General features: G+C 45.5%; 4 protein-coding genes across 4 annotated transcripts, besides 4 other annotated features; 1 reads left to right on the top strand and 3 right to left on the bottom strand.

Annotated features, from left to right (window-relative positions):
• Positions 1–513: 513 nt before the first annotated feature.
• NFIA_112510 (uncharacterized protein) lies at positions 514–1,011 on the bottom strand (the record flags this gene model as incomplete). The annotated part of the gene is made up of 1 exon (XM_001262623.1): positions 514–1,011. The coding sequence occupies one exon, from the start codon at positions 1,009–1,011 to the stop codon at positions 514–516; it is 498 nt and encodes a 165-aa protein (XP_001262624.1).
• Positions 1,012–5,511: 4,500 nt separating this feature from the next.
• Positions 5,512–5,557: a microsatellite.
• Positions 5,516–5,560: a microsatellite.
• Positions 5,561–14,999: 9,439 nt separating this feature from the next.
• Positions 15,000–15,040: a microsatellite.
• Positions 15,041–17,447: 2,407 nt separating this feature from the next.
• NFIA_112500 (uncharacterized protein) lies at positions 17,448–18,128 on the top strand (the record flags this gene model as incomplete). Its single annotated transcript, XM_001262622.1, has 3 exons — positions 17,448–17,529; positions 17,652–17,688; positions 17,861–18,128. 3 exons carry the CDS (start codon positions 17,448–17,450, stop codon positions 18,126–18,128), a joined length of 387 nt encoding a protein of 128 aa, XP_001262623.1.
• Positions 17,814–17,842: a microsatellite.
• A 642-nt stretch (positions 18,129–18,770) lies between the features above and the next one.
• Positions 18,771–19,146, bottom strand: NFIA_112490 (uncharacterized protein; the record flags this gene model as incomplete). Its single annotated transcript, XM_001262621.1, has 2 exons — positions 18,771–18,796; positions 18,843–19,146. 2 exons carry the CDS (start codon positions 19,144–19,146, stop codon positions 18,771–18,773), a joined length of 330 nt encoding a protein of 109 aa, XP_001262622.1.
• Positions 19,147–20,315: 1,169 nt separating this feature from the next.
• On the bottom strand, positions 20,316–20,558 carry NFIA_112480 (uncharacterized protein; the record flags this gene model as incomplete). The annotated part of the gene is made up of 2 exons (XM_001262620.1): positions 20,316–20,439; positions 20,491–20,558. The coding sequence occupies 2 exons, from the start codon at positions 20,556–20,558 to the stop codon at positions 20,316–20,318; spliced, it is 192 nt and encodes a 63-aa protein (XP_001262621.1).
• Between the last annotated feature and the right edge of the window lie 2,106 nt (positions 20,559–22,664).

Genomic DNA, 22,664 nt, shown 5'->3' with positions numbered 1-22,664 from the left:
AAGCTCGGTAAAGCTAGATCAGCCTTCCAGCTTTGATAATTAGCCATTCAACTGATCGACTTTTGGCGTTGTTGAGGACCCCTTATTTGGTCTTACGTCATATCTTTAGCACAAGGCACAAACGAAACAAATGCTCTCCATTTATCCTAGACCCAAGGCTAACTATGCGGGGCGGTGTACGGCTGTCCCAAATAGACTGGCTGTGGGGTGGATATGGGTTAATCCACATGGGGTTCAACCCAACCCATATGGGTTTAGGGAAACCCATGACATTAGTTATCCACCTCCTAATCTATATGGGTTGGATTATAGATAACCTCTTTTACCTATAATTAGCATATAATTTTAAACTATACTACTTTTAGTAGGTGGAATAATCTCCTATTAAGAGAATATTATAGATAAACTATAAAACCTATATACCCACTAAATTCTGCTAGTCACATGTACCTAAATGGTTTATCTACACCCATCTGGGTTGGGTATCAACCACCCATACCCATGTGGGTTGGATCAGGGCCAACCCTTATCCAACCCATAGCGTGGATTGGGTGGGTTGGGTGTGGATCTGTGGATTGGGTAAGCCAGTCTAGTCCCAAACCTTGCGAATTCCATACTAATAGATCTGATAGCTAATGCTGTCCTGAACATCATACTTGTCGTCTTTTTCCTCGCGCCATAGTAGATCTGTGCGTCAATAATTCTAGGATCTTCGCGCTCTTGCGGTGCTGGCGCGACTGCAGTCTCCGGGGGTTTCCGAGCGTAGGAAACGATGCTGACGAGGTTTTTGTCTATTCTAGCAAGTATCTTCTCGGACAACTGCTGAGGTTGCTGCTCGACATCGGGTTCGATAGACATAGACTCAGATGGTACCCCGGGCTCAACTCTCTGGGTGAGACCCAGGACCTCCTCTAGCTTTTTGATGGCATCTAGAGCCCTTTCACGATGCTGTAAAATTTCCGCTTCATTTCCCGCGTCAATGTAGTCCAATGCTAGTTGAAAACCCGACATGATGCGGACTGGAAGAGCATGAGGAGTGATAGAGTCCCAGTTGCCCAGAAAATAATAACATAACCTGGATCAGTCTGGTAGTAGGGGGTTCGCTGACAAAACCCCGCTTTTGCTTCGTTGGGAGAGAGGCTGCCTGCCTCGACTGCCGCTTTTCTTTTTCTCACCTTTCCCCCCCTTCTGTGAGTGGTGCGCTTGAACCAAAACCGAGGAGACCACTTGGAAGAACGGCGCTTTGTGATCTTGGCGTGCAGACGTTCTTTGTACCAAACAAGATAGTTTTCCTTCCTGCTTTTCCAGCTTCGATTTCTTGACCATTGAGGGAAACAACTCGAAGGGGCCCAATACTATCTAATAACTGGTCTTGCGAAGTTGGTAGAAAGCGCGCTAACCTACCATACTGACGACCTACGTACGGCTCATGATTTTTTGTTTAAAGGCTGACTGGTCGACCAGTAATGGAAGAGAATTTTGTAATGGTTGCAAGCAACCACATAGAAATCTTCCTGGTTTTGCTTCCAGCTTATATGTGTTTTTGACAGGCTTTATAATATATCGAAATCTTGTAAGAAAAGAACACCCGTCATGACTCCGCAGACAAATTTTCCAAGACTTCCTGGCCTTTCTCGTCCAAATCTGGATAATTTCGCAAATGATACAGGTCCATCCAGAAATTCTTTGCATCTTCATGTGTATCAAGACGCTGACGTAACAACCTCCTCCATTCTGCATCTGCCTCAGTGAAACCCCAAGTTGCTAAGACATATTCATACCATATAGGATAGTATGCTGCATATTCCCAATCAAGGATGCCAACAAGCTGCCCATCTTTAACCATGATATTTCCTATGTTGAGGTCACAATGGGTGAGGACGTAAGGTGCGCATTTAGGGAAACACTTCGTTAAGTTGTCCAACGCTTGCTGAGGGAATGATCTTTCGGGTGGATTATGAAGGGTGAGGCTTATGGCATCCCAAAGTTCAAGGTCAGAGTGGAAAGGCCCACGAGGTTCGAAATTGAAAAAAAGCAACGCCGGAGAGCAGGCGGTCTGATCAACACTTTGTATGCTCGAGGACGTAATGGAATGTAGATGCTTGCAGATGCCAGCTACCTGGTCTGCGATTGCGACCCTCTGGTTGTGCGACAATATAGGCCAGACGTCCTCAAGTGTCTCACCGTCCATTCGTTTTTGTAACACAAAGTAACGGCGGTTTCGATCGACCCAGTCACAGACAAGCTCCGGTGCTGGAATATTGGTGTAAGAAGCAAGGAGCTTCAGTGTTTTCGCTTCATTCTTCGGACCATCGTCAGGGCGCTCTTTGAGAATCAGATCAGTGCCGATCGACCATACGCCCCGATCATGTGCGCCGTAGATAAGTTTAACGTGGCTGGAATAACAACATCGCGATTGCTTGTCAGGCGTCCATCCACATGCGACGCAGCCTTCATCCGACGCTTTTCCGGCCATCATGATAGAAAGAAATGTCCCGGGCGATGAAGAAAAGGGGATTCAATTAGGTGTTAGGAAATGAGGGAACGAAAGACGAGGGAGTCACTATTTATGTCTCCGTGAAATGCTCACCGCCATCATAATAGCGAGCCGTCCAATCAAGACCATTAGAGATATTTATTCAGTGTAAATTTCTAGAGACATCTGTAAGATAGTATTTACTACTATAATTAAGAGTATAGGAATTAGTATAAATCCTACTGTTAAGGTGTCTACTGTGCAGGGTAGAAGGCCTGTCAGTCAGGTAAGGAAGAAGGTACCAAGTCAAATTATGGCAAGACTGTTTCTTGAGGAACCCTCAAGAATCCTTCATGAAGCATTCTATTTAACATATAGCCTCCCTAAGAAACTTCTAAGTCCTTGTTGAGCGTAATCAATGATTTGAAATTGAATACGAGGACAACTCATCAGCTGAAGGACCCATGCAAGAGATATGCATCTCATGCTGCCTAAAAGAGGGGAACACCAAGCTGCGCAACTAATCAAGTCACGCCACTGATTTCATAGCGGAAAGAAACCACTTCTCTTAGGGGAATATGTCAGGTGGGTATAACCTCAAGGAAACTAGAAAGGGAAGTGCATGGAAGAAAAGACCGTAACAAAGTCTAATCAGGTCAGATCCTTTGTAAGATCAACCTATGCTATAATAGTGGGGGTATATACTCTTTAATGGTTATCTTCTTCCCTTCTAGTTTCCTGATTTCTGGACAGATACCATTAAAGAGTACTTTAATAAGATCCTCTTTTCCCACGGAATTAATAATATTTCAGTATGGGATGTGCCTTATATTCTCATCAGCTTACCTTAATAGATGGTCCATAATGATACTAAGTGCTAGTTTGAGACCTGGGAATTTAATTTCCAGTGTGATGAGGTAGGCATTCTGAAAATTCTTAGCATTATACTAAAGATGGATTATAGTAGCCTTACTAATTAGTCTTCCTGTCCCACTAGTTAGGGCTTGTGAATTGGACGTCAGCAGTCTATACTTAGTTAAAAAATTTACTAGCTATGACAGGGTTTTCTGCAATATAGAAGTTTAAATACCTGTCTTTGAGCTCTGAGGCTTATGAGGTTAAGGATTTACTGAAAATATGGACCTTGCACCTTAATGTCTGTGGGGTGTAGGGTTTTCAACTATTTCCTAATACTAATACTTTCTCTCAGTGCATTCAGATTTATAGCCTTTCTAATAGCAGGTTTAACAGACAGGATAGGTAGGGCACTTATCTATGATATGTCCCTCCTTATAACAGTACGCGCAAGGACAGTATAGACATCTTAAAGTAATATATGGTCCTATAGCACCACATCCTTCACAGGCAGGGGGATCTGGGTTAAATATTTTGATGACTTATTCAATGAGGTAAAATGATAGAGTCTTTAGATTGCATTAAGTTATTCAGTTAAGATGACACTATTATTATACATGTAGGAGGAAAAAGGAGGATGAAGGAACATAAGAACTCTTATGTAGCAGGTCCTAGAGAAGGTTCAGGCTTTAAGGCAGACTACACTGACTAATAGAATCTATAGGAGGATCCTGGTAGTCCTATAGGATACTTGCAGCCATACAGTATCTAATTATCATTGATCAACTCTAAGAGCTGGCTATGTTGAAAATCGTGACGGTGACAGTGTTGTTTCTGTACATGGCACAAGACTACAGCCAAACGAGCCCAACACTACACAAAGAGCTCCCAATTCCGTCAGCCTTCGACCTTTCCCGGAGGGGTATCTTAAGTTCTCTCATGTAGAGATTCGGCATTGTCGTCCCTTAGCGAGGACCAAATCTTCTGCTAAAACCTTGGCAATCACCACCAATCGTCCGATTTCGAGTTGTTCTCATTCCGAGGACACCAGTAAAGCATGGCGCTTGGACAGGTCAACTCTTTCCATTGACATCTAGAATGCAAGCTTTCCTATCGGCCTTGGAAAGTCCTCCTTTCATGTATTCAACGGCCAAGTTATTCAGACCCTTACCATCGTCCATGGGCCTGTGGATGCATTTCCCTCTTAAATGCTAGCTCCAAGCACCAAGGGCAATAAGGAGAAGTAAACACCCACCAATTCTACAGCTGCAGTAGCTCGTCTGTCCTCTGAGCAAAAGCAATATCTGCTGGAGCTAAGGGATCAAGGTCTTACATGGAATGAGATTATAGCTAAATTTCCCGGCAGAAAGAAGGGAACGCTGCAGGCCATTTACTATACAAAGGTAAAGGAGCTCCGCAATCCTACTTCTTGACGCCAGCGCTGTCCCAGGCGGTCAACACCAACTACTCGAAGCTCCCAGAGCCGCTCTTGCACATGGGGAAACACTAGTGGTACTGCTGTCTGTCTGGAGTGCCGAATAGAAAATGAACTAGGATATTCACGATACAGTCTGCGGTCAACTAGGGTGCGATAGACAAATGTAAGAATAACCTATTGTAATTTGAGCAGACACAAGGAATTGGATAGAAGTCCGTCATGTGTACAGACTAGGAGTGCACAACAGGTGAATATGAAGCCCCGCTAGTATGTATTATCAGCACTCGATACCATTGTCCTTAGGTCCCCGTAGATAAAGCATCCTCTAAACTCTCTCCATTGCTAAAAAGATGTCTGCCCTTAAATTGTGAGGAGATCTCTGGGGAGAATTGCTCCTTTGATAAGAATGATGAATCGTTGAATTGGAACTCAAGGGAAGGTACAGGGCAATGTATGGCAAGAGACAAAGCGCAGGAGGTACCGTAAAGGTATTCACTTAGTAGAGTATGGAATGAGTGATTATACTCTTTGTTATTAGTATGTTTGCGATGAAACCGACGAATCGACGTCTCATGCATTGCTTCTTCGCATTTGTAAAGAGAGAAGAGGGCACTCACTCAGGTGCAACACTCTATGTATTAGCGCGTCTAGTTGACATTTATCAAGCAATAGAGGTTGAATCGTGAACCACTGTGGTAGAGAGACCTGATGATGGCTTAAGGGAGTTCTGGAGCCTCCCAGGAGTAATCCATGAGCGATCCATGAGCAATCCATGAGTAATCCATGAGCAACTCAGGAGAATCTAGAGTGCCTCTGAATAAGGCCATGTCTTAAATAACTGCCTGGTGATAATGACCGCAGAAGTCCTACAATTCCATTCTGAGAAGCCTCTCGATCTTAGTCTAATCCTGGGTGAGCCTAGTGATGCGCCAGAGGAAATGACTCTACCCGCTTGTGTTACGTCATCTGGTTCTTGTTGCGTTCTTATTACGGAGTACTCTTAGTTTAAGGTGTATGATTCGAGACAGTAGAATGTGTGGACAAAGACAAGGGACTGGGCTGAGACTGGGTCGGGATCTTACGCTGGGCAGGTTTCCCAGTTGGCCTGTCATACGATTACCTTTCCAGTCGCAGTATGAATGTGTTATAGTTTGTAACCTGATCTGATCAACGAAGCTCAACCTCCTGTGCTCATCCAACACACTAACGAACTCCTTGGCGCGAAGGAGACAAGGCAATGACTGGACAATCCGCCTAGGCCCAAGGTTCTCTCAAATGGACTGTAAACCTTGTTAAACTATCCTCAGATGTTGTTAAACTTGATCGCCCAATTTAGATATGGTCATTATATTCACAAAGGTCTTCTGATCACTCATGTATCCTATGCCAGAATATGACTGTTTGGCAAAGGAGACAATTTTAGTGACAAGAAGATGGACAAAAACTATGGGCCTGGGGTTACAACTCGGCCGAAATCTCTGCCAGTGGGCAGGTGTTCCATGCGGGTCTTTTCCCATTCTTTGTATTAATTAGGCATAATTCAGAAAAGTGATCTGAGTAATGAAGTTCAACTTGCCACATCCTGCCTCCCGCTTGGTTGGGTTTAGCTGCTTTCCTGGAACTGCTCCCCTTCTGGTTTAGCATATCCAGAGCAAGTTTAGTGTTCTAAACTAATTCAGAGTTTAATCTGCTGTCCCCGACTGCCTACATTGCTAGTCACAACACATTCATTATGGGCCGCCGGTATGAATACACTCCCCACTGTACTAAGAGATTAAAATAGTTCATAACATGACCTCGATCAACCAGAATTTAAGAGCGTACCCATCCAGCGGAGCGATCAACAGTGCGATCGACTCATTATGGTGGAAACACTTTTCAGGCTAGAGTGTCTACTCAAGGCTTGGCAGTTGGCCCAGGAAATACTCATCAGATGTTAATTGGCCGGGTGATCTGACACCTTGTGACTTCGCCCACCATTGTTTGAGCTCTATGCAAGATATACGCCGTCTGAGGAATGTGACAGACTCTGCAAACATAAGCAACAAGCAATAACTATTCAACCACCAACAAAACCTGCAAGCCCCTCCTACCCCACCTAATTTCCTTCATCTTGAAGGATGTCTTGTGAGTTTACCAGGAAGACACTATGCTTTCCTCGCCGTCATACTGCAACCCTTTGAAGATCTTATAACCTGATGTTTACTTTTCGCACCCTCTGGCTCTCTGCCGTACCGTCATGATGACCTCCGAAAGTCAAGCGTCATCCGTCGAGACGACTCCTTTCAGTGACCGATTGGGTGAGCTTGTTAGGGAGGCCTGGCTTGATGTTAAGTCCCACGCTCTTAATACTCCAATACAGTCAACACAGCCGTGGACACGTTTCAGTCTATCACGATCGTGCATGCTCGCCATCGATTGGGTTTTTGCAGAGGTTAGTCATGAGGGAAATGTTTTCAATTTTGATCGCAACTAATGATTTGCACGTTGACTTTTAGGCTACGAGAGATGGCCATCTTGCACGAGAGTCTTTTCCTAAGTCGTTCGGATACCTTTTCCATCAGCCATTGCTTATCTTGGTCACACCTACGGTTTTCATTCCGTTGCATATAACACCTGGCGCCTCGGCCCATATAGGAAACGAGGAGATTCTGGAAGGATACTACTATACAGTGCTTCAGCAAGATATCATTAAGGTTACTCCTGAGGGAAAGATCTTCGGGTTGGTGATGTTCAAATAGAGAAGCCGGGTATACTTATTGAGTGTTACGAGTTTGCGGACCACACATCTTATTTAGCGATATATAGATTGACTATCATATATCAGATGCGAAAGCCAAGTTATCAGATGGCGATTCCTTGATATGTGCTCGATGCAAGGCTATTGTCTTCCCAATTAAATTGCAAAAGCGACTCCTCTGAATGGATATTGGATAGTCCGGGTTGATAATATGCCTCTGGAGATTCATGGTTGTCACATGGTACTCCGGGATCGCAGGAATCAAACGGATCTGATGCACTCATGTGGAAAGGCCCAGGAGGATAGGGAACATCTGGGAGGTGACCACCGGCTAGTTGAGGTCGCTCAGACTGGTACTGATTTCGCGCGTACCCGGAGCTCTCCAGTGATGAGTGTGGACGGGTGGTTTTGTGATGTTGGTTGTCTGACGGATGCATATGTGCCGAATTTGGGGTAGGTAATGGGTAGATATCAGCTGAAACATCTTGAACCGAACGTTGATGTGTTTCAGGAGTTAATACTTCCGAATAATGATGTTCTTCCATACGCCGTCTCTTGCGAGTCTTATATTCTGAGGGGTGCGACTGTGGAAGAGCACCATTAACGCGTGTTGCTGGCACAGATTGCTCACAAATTCGATGATACCGCTGTTCATCTTTCTCTGAACTATTTAGTAAATGTGTGGCATAAGAAAAGTGGATCACATGTACCTTGCAATGTTGGCTAAGCGCCTGCTTGGTGCGATGTTGTCATTGCTGTGATTAGTGGCGCATAACCCAAGCCCAGCGAACCCTCAGATCCAAGGACGTCACTGGATTCATAGGGTATTTTCTGAGAGGTCTTATTTGCGAAACCCTCAAAATCCTGCTATAAGTTTGCCTTATACCGGGGCCTTTGTGGGTCAACACACCTTTGGTGTCTCAGCGACTTTGTAAGAGGATCCCGGAGAAGGCAGACGAATGGCACGTTCCATGTTTTCATGCCTAAGTTTGTCTATATCGATGAAGCATTTCAGTCTGTCTAATAGCCGAGTTCTGCATTGGATTAGTTCCCTGTATCCCCAGCCGCAAGCAACGAGGGCTTCCACTATCCACTTTGCCACGCTCGTGTCAAGTCGTCGTGCCGCTGCTTCAACCTTGGGAAAATGTTGTCTTCGGAAACGAATCAAAAAGTTCATGTTGTTCGATGAAAGCCATCTTTCCCAACTAGCAATGGATGTCAGACAGATGAGCCATGGTTGACCCCACGGAGACCTACGCGTGATTATTGTCGATCCCAAGAGTTGCAATATCCCCAGGGCCGCAGCTTTCGATGAGGGTATAATAATTTGTCGAGCGAAGGCTCTTGATCAAAGATACTTGCGGATTCCATCTTCGAGCGGGGTTCACAAGATTTGATTGCATTCGATATTGGAGCAGCTTCTGACAGAAGGAGAGGTACCAGTGATAGATTTGAGCCTGCCCCGGATGGCACTGATAAAGCTGGAGGATGATCTGAGTATGAAACAGGTTGAGGGAGTAAGACTCTCTGTTTTGAGATAGCATGACAAAGGATAGTGCTAGCGTGGACTTCGGGGGGCTTAATGTAACTGAGCTCTAATGAAAACAGTTCCTTGCACTCTGCTGGAGTTCCGCGTTTAAGGAAGGACTTGAAAGAAGAGCGGAGTTGCTACAGTGTCACCTGTTAGTTAATATTGAATATTTAGTTAATAAATATTCTTATTGCCGAGCGAAGGATGTCTGATGGAGATATGTGTTTGAGGGCCTCATCGAACATGTCCTCCTTTAAAGTCGCCGTAGCCCGGAACCTTGACTGCTTGTCATTAACCTGCATACCTGGTTTCGAGAGAAAATGGCAAGCGACGAGGAAAATAGCAAAATCACGGTAGAAAACTGGGATTCGGACAGCTGGGTGAGGGAGATCAGCCAGTTATACCTGCAGTGGTTCAGTTGAGTGCAACCCCACCCGTAGCCAGCGAATCAACAACTACAGGCTGGCCCTGTTTTGTGCGGGCTTGGCTTTCCGTTGCTTGTAAACATACACAATAAAGTAGCTATAACAGGAGCTTTCCAAGTGGACATGCTTACTTATATTGCGTCAGCTTTTAAGCCATATCTATCAGTTTCTGCTAAGCTTATCTTTTTGCCTAAATTGCCTCAACTGATACTTGTACAGATTGTTTGTTTACTGGGATGAAAGAGATCTTAACCAGCATAACATTGTGATTGAATGGTGCCTCTCGGCTGGACGTCCATATTTGTTGGTGCAAAATATTGATGCGAAAGGTTGGGATCAGAGTGACCATTGGAATGATCCGTCGTCGATTCCGGGGCTTGATGGTATTCCATGAAAAATTCAGTCAGCGGAACCTAATAGTAGCTTAATCATTCTCACCTGAGGGCATGTTGTGCGATGCACCAACATTGTTTCCATAGTGTTGAACTACAAACCAAAGCTCGAAGCACTTCCCTCCGTGCGTTAAGGGTGAAAGCTCCTCTGCTGGAACTGATGTCTTGATGGCTCTTTGGTAGCAGAGATGTAGCCTTTTGAAATCGTGCGTTGTTGGGTCAAGGCTGGAGTGGATTTCGTCCGTCATGCCTTGAAATTGTTGATATAAAGCATCTGAGCGAGGAAATCCTTTCAGACATACGGGACAAAGTAGTTTCCAACCTGACTTTTCCAAAATTTGGTATAAAATGTTGTTTTCCTGTCGTAAACGTTCTATCTCAGTAGCTTATTGTGCTACTCTTGATCACAGAAGAAAGGGGGTGGAAAACTGATCTCGCCCAACTGGATGTTCATCTGAGAATTTTATGGTCGCAATCAACCCTACTTTCAATGTGACGCGGTGTACTGTAAATTTCCAAGACCTTGGGTTCTTCCCATATTATAAGGGTTGCCAAGACTTCCACTTCTGAGCTATAAATGGAGAGAGTAATGACATGGGTTCGCGAACTACGCTCATTAGGGTAGCTAAGGGATATGATATGAGAACATTATACAAAGCAAATAGCCAGCTGGAGGCTCGCACCGCAAAGAAAAGCCTGATTATTCTGTTTTAACGTCGGAATAGATGAAGGTCAAGATATGTAGGAGCCGCCCCATCTTCTGGGAGCGGGCGTCGGTCCGCAGATTGAGGAGCATGGCCATCTGGTAGACGAACCACCTCTTTTAGCTCTACGTGACTGTTTATAGTTAGTTCTGTAAATCCAGTTGAGGAGATAAGCTAAGCCAACTCACAGGCAAAAGTCAGAATTACTTCTTTTGGCTCCCTCTATATCTTTGTTCAGTATCTGGGCAAGTTCTCCCTTCTTCATAGACTTCAGGCGGCTGATGAAAAACTCAAAGCCCAGCTGCAATATGGCTATAGTCTCTTCGCTTAACTTATTCTGCGGGCCCACAACAGCGAGAAGAACAGTGATGGCATTCCCAGCGGACGGGAATTCCAAATCCGCCTGGCGTCTACCACTGACGGTGAGAATCAAGATGCAAAGTGGATATCTTTGAATGTACATAGGAATGGGCTGTCTAGCAGCTGTTAGGCTGGCAAATGTGCAGGTTACTTGGTCCCCATGGTTTGGGGTGACTCCTTCGCCTTCATGGAGGACAATTTTCTGGAGCGAAGCCATGGAATACAGTCGGACTGTCAGACATAAAAAATAAATATACAGGGTGAGAGTCTGAAGGCAAGGAGTAAGAAAATTGAAGCAGGTAGAGGGGCTCTATTTATGCTCTCCAGTCATTTCCCCATAGTGCTCAACAACGAACGAGACCTCGATATTGACCTGAACTGATTTCTTTAGACCCTCGTAGCCTTGCCCCTCTTTCTATCTTCCCAGTCTTCTAACAGACGCGTTCCATGGCTGATTTGTTCCAGATCTCCTTTAGAAATCATGTATTTCTTAAATTCCGTACAGTTGATGTCGCGTCCATTCTCGTTCGTCTTGTATGTCACATGCCTGCAAAGAATAACACTTCCCCCTTCTTCTTCAAATATGCAAACCTCGTTCTGTCGTGCGTCAATACATGAGGAACCGTCAGGAATTGGCTACTCACACGCATAATTTCGAATTCTTTAATCGATATCGCACGAGGCTGCGAATGATTGCGTGAGCCTGATCTGCAAGGCGCCAAAGATCCGTTTGCCTCGGGCCCCTGAATGAGGCAGCATAAGAAATTTGAAGCCAGTGACATGGCACTATTTAGAAAGCTAACCATGTCCATTATATTCCAATAAACTAGAGGAGAATAGTTAAAAATAGGAACTCCACACAACTACAAATCTGGTCGTCCCATCATTTTATAGCTGAAGATCAGACGTCAGTTGGTCACTCCAATGGGATACTCCGGTCAGGTAACAGCCACTATCGCACACGGTACTTTTGTGGAGTAAACAATGATTGACGAAGATCTGCAAGTTAGTGATGAGTGAAGTTGGCATTTAGCACAGTTGGTAGCAATTATTCAGTAGTTGGAGCAGTGGCAGTAACCAGGAGTAGTTGGTGATGGTGGTAGTAATTGGCTGTAGCACCAATAATGTCTGGATATTTACCAACAATTGCCAGGGTAAGAGGTCAGTGGTGGTCTTGCCCTCAAGCTTCCCATTAGACGGAGATAAATCTGATGTGCTTAGCCAACCACTGTGCCCGGAAATCAGAGACAGGTTCTTCGCGCTAGGGTTGTCATGTTGTACTTCAAAATTTTTACTCTGTATTTTACCAGCACGCCTAGATGCAATGGTTCAATAGATAGGGACTATACAAAGAAGAGAGTTTTTGATAACATGACCTCTTTGTCACCGGTTACCGTTGTGAACGATTATTCTTACAGAGGGCACATTCTTTCGCGGGAATCCAGAAGAAAAAGTACGAACCCAAATTCAAGGAAGTGCAGAAGAATGTTTAGCTTCTCTGCAAACTCTCGCTGTGGCATCTTCTGGTCCGAGAGATGGTTGTAACGTTCACAGAGAATTCCATACAGTTGCTCAAGATCATCTTTTCTCAGCGGAAGAACTGTAAAAGTCCCCGAGGGGGGGGGGTGATGACTTTGGAAAAACATGCAGGGATGCTTTAAAGTGCCAGGTTAAGAGAGACAGCACGAGCAGGCAGTTGTAGTTGAGTTTTTCCAAGAAAACTTCGGTGTAGCCATCAAGAACTCTGTTTTGCGCTAGGCAAGTGATATCCTCCTCCTGAAAGCTACTTCTCCGGAGTGCCTGGCATATCTCCAGGAGCGTTTTGGCTTCAGATCAGAGGTTGGACGGTAAACTCTTGCCCTCATCAGCAAGCAGAGCCAGACATTATACTGCCAGGCCCTTCAATGCTGGCTTTGCCAATGTACGCAGGATAGATTCATGCAGAGAAGTCTTGAACCAAACTAGTTAGCACGCCTGGTAAACCTTGCACTGGACTAATACCAACCATTTGAGCGATATGGATCAACTAAGAATCTTATAGCAATCTGGCGGTAAACTGCTTTAGAAGTATGAGAGGTAGCAAAAACAAGAGAGAGGAGTGCTAAAGATTATTTAACTAGTCTCAAAAAAAGGCGATATCGAGCATCATTAAGTGAATTTGATTGTAGGGTGCTACATCTCTCATAGGAGTACATATAGAGTAGAAGCTGGTCATTGCGATCAAACTTGGCCACTGATTTTCCGCCTCAACTGGGCAGTACGAACTATATGGAGACCATAAGCCAAGCAAGTGGACAGGATTTCATCCCCAGTATGGGAGATTAAATCTTACCAGCTTTGATTGGACACACCCCTGGATAGACGCGTGCCAAGCTCATAGCTTTGCAAAACTGCCAAACAAAACTAGTTCAAGAGTTGGAGCCTTATTCCCAAGATGCATTGACCACTACTATGTATAAATAGGAACAAGAATCACTGTATAAATACCCCTTTGTAGACTGTCTACTTATCGTAGTCATACCTAAACAACAACCAGCTACATCCAAATTAAGAATCTATCCTCCCTTTCCCTTCATCAGCGACGTAATCCAAGGTAAGAATGAGATACCCAATTCATAGCGCAAGCTCGACTAAGTTGACCTGAGCGCAAGATCACGATGGCTAAGTGTCCTCTTTGTGGTGGCTCAGGGATGGGCACCAGTGAAATGCCGTGCATGAAATATAGGGGCTCTGGGGTGAGCACGCCAAACCTACTGCCCAAACTGGAAATAAAGGCTCACCATGTGCTCTAGCAAATATAAGAAGCTATTTTCGCCCGGAGCCGCGGTTGTCGCAGATGGCTTCGAAGCCGAAAACAGGGAGGTTGAGGTGTCTTCATGTCATTCTAGTATAAGTCAAGCGCATTTCAACAATGCCCTAGCTTGCAGCTGCAATGCTCATTTTCAATCCATCTCCAACAGGGAGATGATACTGTCTCTAGACTTCTACTAGAATTCACTACTAAAGGCCCCAAGGCCACTAAATCTGATTAGATATAACATTTGCTATGCTAGGTATTCTATATACAGACGAATTTCATATAATTTCACAAGGGATATGGTGACATTGTGATGTTCATTGATATAGTGACCAGAACAGCAGTAAATTACAGTACAAAATCTTGATGAATCATTATTTTATCCATCTGAAATAGGAAAATCTTGGCAAAATTATGCAAATCAGGTTCCGTCAGGTTTGAACCTGAGTCAAACCTGATGGAACCTGAGTCGGACCATTTCGAGGCCTGATGGGAAACATACCGTGGGGAAATGAGAGTGGCAATGGGCAATCAATACGGGGACATGTCATACGCATTAGGAGGCCGATTAAGGAGAAAGAAAATCACAGGGGAAGAACTCAATCAGGAAAAGAATTAGAGACCGAACATGGTGGTTAGAACAGTGATATGATTTGCTATGGCAACAGGGCGATTGAACCATGAGAACTAAGAAAAGGCATGTCACATGCTTAGACAGATGACTCAGCATAATCAGCGCGGAGGCTAGTTACATGCAGCCTGTTGAAATCAATAATACTGTATCGATTTACGAATCACTAGCGATTTCTAGGGCCAATGGAAAATCAATGAAGGTCTGATTCTTCTAAACGAATGACTATCTAGCTACTATTTATGCCTTCCATTAGAGGCAGGGATTCGGCTTATTAATGAACGAATATATGCCGAATATTGGGCGAATATCGCCGAATATTATCGCCAAGGGGCGGCTCGGCGAAATCAAATCACTTCCAAATCGGGCAAGCGGTCATATAATTCAATACAGCCCATTCATCCATTCATTCATTCCTGTCACGTGCAAGAAGTTTCCCCTTCCTCTCACTTCGTTCGTTTCAGGGCACCGAGAAACAGCTTGGACTAGCAACAGTACTATCACAACAGATCTTGTTTTGTCTGCCAACTGGCTCAAAATCACAGTTTCCGCTGGTAGTGATGATGTCGCATCTTCCGTCAAGCCTGGATGGCAGGTTGTTCTGTGGAACACAACAGAAGCATGCTCCTGCGGTGGCAGTGGCAATTGCAGTGGAAGTTGTAGTGGAAGTGGAAGTGGTCGTGGATGTGGACGTGATTGTTTCGGTTGTCAAGCATTTGCATTCTCCGCCAATGCAGCTCTGATCATCAGGACACTGTCAAAAATTGTGAGTGTGTGTAAGAATAGTCATGGACTCTGAAAGCTCAATGTGGTTGAGACTTACATGGTTGAAGCATGAGCCACAGTGGAATGGGTCATTGGATATATCAATACATTTGAAATTGCAACAGGTTAGACCATTAGGACACTTTAGTTCAGTTCACAAATGTCAATAATATTGCTATGTTTGACGCACAATGGCTGAGAACTTGAGACTTACCTGTTTCAATAATTTGAAACATTCAAAGACCTGTCACTTCTTCTTAATGGAGATGCTCAATATGTAAGACATCCTGTGGTGCATACTCACACTAATATCAGTGGTGTTGTCTATGCCATTAATAGTGCTGATTTCACTGGAAGGAACTGCTGCAACAGTTCCCAGGAGTGAAATCACTGTGGCTGTAAACAAGTCAGGATGCAGGCCTGGATTTGGCCTTGCATGACTGTATGCAATGTAAGGAAGCAGGGAGATATGCTTAATAATTAAGCTGCAGGGAGTAAGGGGTTCTTCATTGATAATGAAGAAGAACAAGAGTTCTGATCAGGTTCAGACTTACTGCAGAAAAGCAAGGTAACAAAAGACCACCGGGCCATTGGAGATGCTGTGCACTGATAGGATGAGTAGAAAGGCTTTAATTGTTATGTCTGTAGATGTCAAGTAATGTCTCATAAGATCAGTTGAGCCTACTTTATAATCTAACAATGGGCTAAAGCGCAATACTTATATTCTCAACCTAGTAGGCCAGGTCTGGATTATGAGTATAGAACAATGAATCACGCACATGATAACCATATCACCAGCTCAACTTGTTGTCTATACCCACACATACCCTAGTAGTGGGTGTTGAAGTTTACACAATCAACTCAAACCTATTGGCGGAGTGATAATAACTGGGTGCAATGTTGGATCTAAAATTCCATATATGTTGGACTGTGCAACCACTATGTTGCATCCTCTTCACATTAAAAAAGATAATAATTCTGATAAAATACCTCCAATAATTCTTTAAAGGCGACTCCATTCTCAGTGAGTTTTGACTGTGAGGAATTCTAAGGAGTATTAGATACTTCTTGGATGGTAGTATCAACCTTTGAAGGAATGGCTTTGCTGAAAAAGAAGGCTGTGCCACACAACCCATCCAACCCATCGTGAACCCTGACTCCCCCCTACCATAGCCTGTACTTTATCCCTCCTCTCTCCACTTCTTAACAACACACGAGCTACATCTGCTGGAAACACAGGAACTTCTCTGAGCTCATGCTCCTTGACTCTACAACATTTCATTCTTCCATTTGCTTCACGTTGTTACGGATGCCTCGCGGCATTTCGGATAGTATTGAAGAAACAGATCCTTGGAATGTAACACTGTCCTTCCGGTACATGTGACTGTCGCCAGTGCATTGCCTTGCTGAGGTGATCAACTGGCTCTATCCCACTGTTTTGTGCTGCCACATCAACCATGGATTACAAAAAATCGCCAGCTTGATCAAAGTTGGGTATGACTGGTTGCATGGCCGAGCCTTACTACTGACACCCAACGGCGAGTAAACAGCGCGATCATCTATTCAAGAAGGGAGATAGACAGAGCGGAAGTGTAACAGAACAGCCAGATTAAACAGCAGCAACAGGGATTAGAATCATTGCTCCACCTTCACAGAGTACTCTTACTTGTCAGCAATCTTACACCTATTGCAACACTTATCCTATTCTGACCACTGCCCAGCGGCTATCACACATGCTCAGTGACAATGGCTGTTAGCCAGATGGAATGTTCGCCCTACCTAGTACGGCGAGCGTCAGGAACGCCTCGTAATTCGTGACCAATAATGCTGGCGCTACCTCCGAAGCTGCACCTTGGACCTTTATGCACATACAAAGAGTGTTAATGTGGTCTGGGACCTGCTCACACGGCACGGCTTGCAGCTTGTCCTTGCATTTGCGGCCTTCGGAGTCTTCTCAAAAGTCCCCTGGCTGATGGAGAGCGAAAAGATCCTTTTCTGCACGTACAGCGCCGTGAGCTTACAGCCTGGCGGCCCTTTATCTTTCTTTCTGCTAATCCCACCATAAACATCCCTCGCGGCGGAGAGTTTGCTCTGGAAGATTGGGTCCATGTCACACACAACGTCAAAGGTGGGCGGTTAAGAACAGCGCATGCCGCAATCCTCATGATGACACTGTTGATGTTGTACATAGGGGCGCTGCCTATCCTGTTGTCGGCCGTGACTGGCTACTTTCTCGTCTTAGAGCCTGTTCTGTCGTACTATCCCTTGAACGAGGAAAGAAATTCCTCCCCCGGGACCCCCTGGGTGGCGTGTGATTAGGGAATAGCAACAGCATGGGCGCGCTCTTGGATGGCCAGGTAGCTGGAGCCTTTAATCCGGGACTCCAATACCAACTCTTTAGCTTTGTGGAAAATGGTAAGTTAGGCACTGATCCATCATTCTTTTCATCCACTGCCCTTCCCTTGGAGAATGAGCTGATGGCAAGATTGATTTTCAAGATTGCTACTTACAGAAAAACTATGACCAACTGGCAACAGACCCTGCTTGTGCCAAGGCCACTTATCGATGGTCTGGGTAAGGCAGGTAACATAACCGGGCGGCCAGGGCTGATTTATCACCGGCCAAATTTGGGCATGATAAGTGATTCCGGTAAGGCCTATTTACGCGGTGGTTTGCTTATCAACCACTTATCACCCCACCCACCACCGCCGCCGCCGCCGCCGCCGCCCGCAATACCTTTGGGTAGGCTCTTCGGGAGCGGCCGTGCGATGATGGCTGAGAACCTCGCTGGGGCCGAGGCGCTTGAGCGCTCGCAGAGCAACCGCGCCGCGCTCTCTGCTACCGTCAACAATGCTGTTACTGCCAGCATCGCCAACCAGCCGGCCAACACGGCTCGGTCCTACGCTAAGGCGCAGAGGCTCTGGCGAGAGTTCTGCGCCGATCGCCAGTTCGATGATGGTGTCCTTATCTCAGAGGAGAAGCTGGTGCTGTGGCTGCAGGAGGTCGTGCTGTAGCTCCGCGTCCCAGAGATGCCGTCCCGGAAGCAGAAGGGGGACGCAGTGAGCCCTGCGGTGCAGCGGCAGAAGATCACAAATGCAGACAGGACGCTTGCCTTACACCCATGGTCAACAACGCACGAGCAGCTAAAACCAGAAGAAAGAATCGCAAGTGGTGTCACAGAGGTTTGTGTCTGACGGCTTCTATGTGGTGTCTAGGGTTAATGCTTATTAGGGCCTTATTCAATGCTCGGTCAGCTTAGAACATATCACTGATATCATCACTGATTTTGAATAAGCTTTTGCAGCGGCAGATCGGGGAGTCAAGAGTAGACTGTAGATCAAGCATGTATCATCACTTTTGCTCACTATATTTCCCTCATTGAACTCATACCCCTGAAAATACAACAATTCTCGTTTTGCGACCTGTATATGGAGGTTGTCGTATTCAAACTGAAATGTGAATACTAAACCCCAAACCGAGCACATGGAAGAGTTTGAGACGCCTTCACTTCTATTTCCCATCAACAAGCGCTTGCTCCAAAAACTTTTTATGTTTTAACTAAGATTTTTTAAAGTGCTGCAAGTCAGCAGAGACCATTGAGAACCATAGAAATCCTCATATAAACCAGACGACGCATCTGCTCTTCAAAGGTCTTGTTACCGGATTTCAGTGATCAGCAAACCTTTTTAAAGCCTTCTCAGTTGTCTGCGTCTGCTGCACTATCTTACTCAGAGAGGTAGAGTCCCCCTCTCCACTATTGAGCATGTTCATCTTCTCCTCTATCTTGTTGTACTTCCCGAAGGTGAGCAGGAATAAGACGGCTGTGACGAGCATAACGCCGCTCAACGAGGCGTATTCTATGAGGACCTTGGGGTCTTTTGAGATGGGTAAGAGTGTGGTGCCCAGCATCGAGCCGATGGTGCAGGTGAGGAGGAAGAGAGATGTTACGATGCTACGCATGGACTTCAGGGCTTTGGTGTATGCGTACTCCATGCTGGCGATGTACGCAAGGACTTCAGAAAGGGCGGTCATTGTGTAGACGGGGACTTGCAGGAAAACACTAACCTGTGTTTTTTATTAGGCTCTCACTAGGATGAGCAAGAATGGTTGAAAGAAAGTCTCTTATGTCATTTGGCGTTCTTCCGCCGTCGCTGCAATATCTGCTGAGAGGATGGTCGTAGCATGGAGGTGATCGGTAAATCACTGCGACCTGGGTCAGCAGGCCTTGGAAGAGTGAGTTGAAACATTATACTACTAACAGTCTTGAATCCCTGCGGAATATCCAATGGCACAGGCCATCACCAGGAAACTGGCGGTGATTCGACTGATCGGTTTAAAGCTGAGGCGAAATCGTCGCAGGGTTGGGTAGACGATTTTTTCCCTAGAGAATGTCTCAGTTTGCACGTCTAAAATGAAATATAAGGCAGCCTAGAAGTATGCGTACATGGTTGGAAGAAAGGTCAAAACCATGATTAGATTAAAGCATCCCACTATAGGCCTCAATTAGTGCTCTCATAACGCGTAAGGACCCCTGGTTGCAATACTCATGTCATTCGGAATTCCATAGGTTTTCATGGTTGCTGCCTGGCTAACCAGGTTGCTGTTGGTCTGTCTGTAGTAAACCTAGAAAATGGGACTGCGATCCAGCTTAGTCTGCTGCAATCTAAGTCCTCTACTGGAGGCAGCCGATCTGGAGGAGTATAGAATGGGTCGTTTATTGCTGTTACCTATTCGAGCTGGGCGGTGTGCCTGGATAGCTTCCGGCCGTCCCAGATCTTAGAACATTCGTGTAAGACCCGCTGAGAGGGCAGAAATAGTCCTGGGAAGGGATAGGCGCAATCCATCCATTGAACTGAGGCCCCCAGATATGAGCAATGCATTTGTGCCTTCCAATCATTTACAAACTCTTCTATGACTAAAAGTTGTCCGCTCGACCGCCGACGGCGTATAAAGAGAAATGAGTATCGCGAAGAGGTAAACTGTGCAGAAGTTGGCAATATATTGTTGACCAACCTCTGGTTCGTCACCCCAGCAATTGAGAAACTCGGTTCATTCACTATGTATGGATGGTGAAAGCCCGTTTTGGTGACGAGGTATATCTATCTCAGGCGACCTCGCGGCGAGACCTTCGCTGGGAGGATACAAAATGATTGCCCTTTGAACGCCTAGGAATGGACAGCGAGACCGGAAGCGGGATGAACCTAGGTAGAAAAGCCCATGGCGGGGTCGCCGAAAATCTTCTCATAGATTTCGGTGAGGATCCGTGCATCAGCTTGAAGACTAGGGGAGATATATCGGCTCTGCAACAGGAATGAAATTATTTGCCTGAGAAGTTTGTCAAGCACATTTCAGTCCACCAGCTCTGAGAGGCCTGACATGTAGGTTGCAGATAGTATGAGCATATTACTGAATTGTGCATGGGCAGTTCCAAAGATATTAGTCATGATTGGGCGACCTTCTATTCCATTAAATGCCTCTGTACTCAGGATTGCAGACTCGATGCATACTTTACAGGCTTGTTGTAGCTTAGGCGGTAAATCTCGGTATGTAATGGTGCCCATCTGGTCTCTTTGAAAAGAAGGAAGGGCGCCATGGACTGCTATGCCCATACTATTTAACAGATGCGCCAGGTTTGAAGCCTGTTGACTCTGTGGTAATGAGGGTGAAATCTGCTGAGGTTCCAAGCCAGAGTGAATGGACCTGGCGGGTGACTCAACTGATGTGGAGGTTGGATTAGGATTGGGGAGTCTAGCAAAATGCAGAGCATGATATAGAAGAGGATGGTGGATGATGTATCGTGCGCCGTAATATTTGGCCCGCATGCGAGCGACGTTTATGTCATTTGAGGGGGGATCAGAGTCTTTCCATTTCATAATCTCTGGAAGACTAGTTCGCCATAGTTCGAGATTCATGCTAAGAATTTCCTGCACGTTTGAGGTCCACCGGTTGTTGCTTGAGCTGTTCATGGTTGTAGGATTGCTGGAAGGATTCGCTGTAATTGCAGCAATTGCAGCATTAATAGCGCTTGCAGAACTAGCTGCATTAGTAGCTCTGCCTGGGTTTGCATTATTAGAGCCTTGTGTTCCTATAGAGGTATAATTAGTGGTCTTTCTGGTGATATGGTCTTGGGTGCCTTACTCTCAACTTTATACAGATCAGTGTGGACACGGTTAAGCACTTTCCGCAGGTGGATTTGGGAGGAATAGAAAAACATCATCATGGTACTGGGCGCGGAGATTTTATTTTGCAAAGGAAGCGTGAAGCGTCCCTTTGGTAGATTTATATGTGACTCTGCACGAGAAATACTACTTATGGGGAGATCAAGTTCTGCAAGAATATCACTATTTCTGAGTTAGTTGGATCTACTTAATAGTGGCACCATTACAAGCATACCTCTTAAGCTGAAGGCAAGTCCAATACGCGAAATTGCAGAGGTCTTTCAGAGGGCCGTCCTTTATCTGGTCATACTGTTTCCTGTGACTGTGGTCAGCAAGCTAACTTGAAGGTTTAGTTCAGCTTTAAACAAAAGCTTATGATTGAATGAGCACTTGGCAAGCACAACCAGCTTGGTATATCCATCCATGACTCTGGAAAGGATGTGCTAGTTGACCAGCATAAAGTCCTGTAAGCAAAGCTGCTTGAACATAAGGCAAACTATTAGCGCCCTGAAGTGCTCCAAGGATCTGGGTCGCATATGCATTGATGTTTCTGAGATGTTGATTGCTAGGTATGTCTCCACCTGATGATGCTGACTGCCCTCTGACACTTCTCTAGTCGTCAACAGGCGAGGGATACGGGTTAGTGTGGGGTGCATAGAACCCCCTTTGCTCTGGAAGAATCATGTCAGATCCAGCAGGACATTGAATGCTGTGGGTGGGCGGGCTAGGGATCTACTCTTTGCGAAAATCCGGAGGGTTATCAGTGACAGGACTGGGGACTGGTGCTCTTACTTCGCAGATACTGCCTAGTGCAAGCATGAGAAGGAGAATAGTGTTATTGATTGACTTTTTGATGCGGTGGCTCATTGCTTCCGTCCTAATGGCAGTGGATGTTGGAGAATTGCACGCTGCATCTTGCAAAGTCTTGCATGACCTTTTTCTTTTTATGCCTTGTGGCGTGTCGCCAGTCCCTGTAGGCATTGACATGGAGGTCTTTGGTAAGCAATGGGACTTAATGAACATTTTGATCTTCTTGTCCAATTCACCCTGGTTAAGGAAGGGATGAAGTTTGTGTATGTGCTCTAGGTAACTGTGATGATAGTGATGGATGGTGTCCAGATCAGCCCACAGAGTACCAAACTCGTCAACCCCCTTGTCTGGAAGCTTCTGCGGGAAACTGCTGGGATAAGCGCTCTGTGTCCAAGGACTACTGGGTGATGCTCAGTGAGTGTGAGTCTCTTCCCACCCGCTGCTGGAATTTGAGCTAGATAACGGGGTTGGCAATATGCAATCCTCACTTATGTCGTCGCCCTCACCATGACCATAGACGCGAATCAAGCCACGTTGCTCTTCAAGTTTCATCACATAATCCTTGTCATAGTCGCGGGGATA

The sequence above is a fragment of the Aspergillus fischeri genome, genomic scaffold (genome assembly GCF_000149645.3).
Source record: "Aspergillus fischeri NRRL 181 1099437636259 genomic scaffold, whole genome shotgun sequence".
NCBI lineage: Eukaryota > Fungi > Ascomycota > Eurotiomycetes > Eurotiales > Aspergillaceae > Aspergillus > Aspergillus fischeri.
Note: the sequence above shows the minus strand (reverse complement) of the source record. Positions and strands in the feature narration are given on the sequence as shown.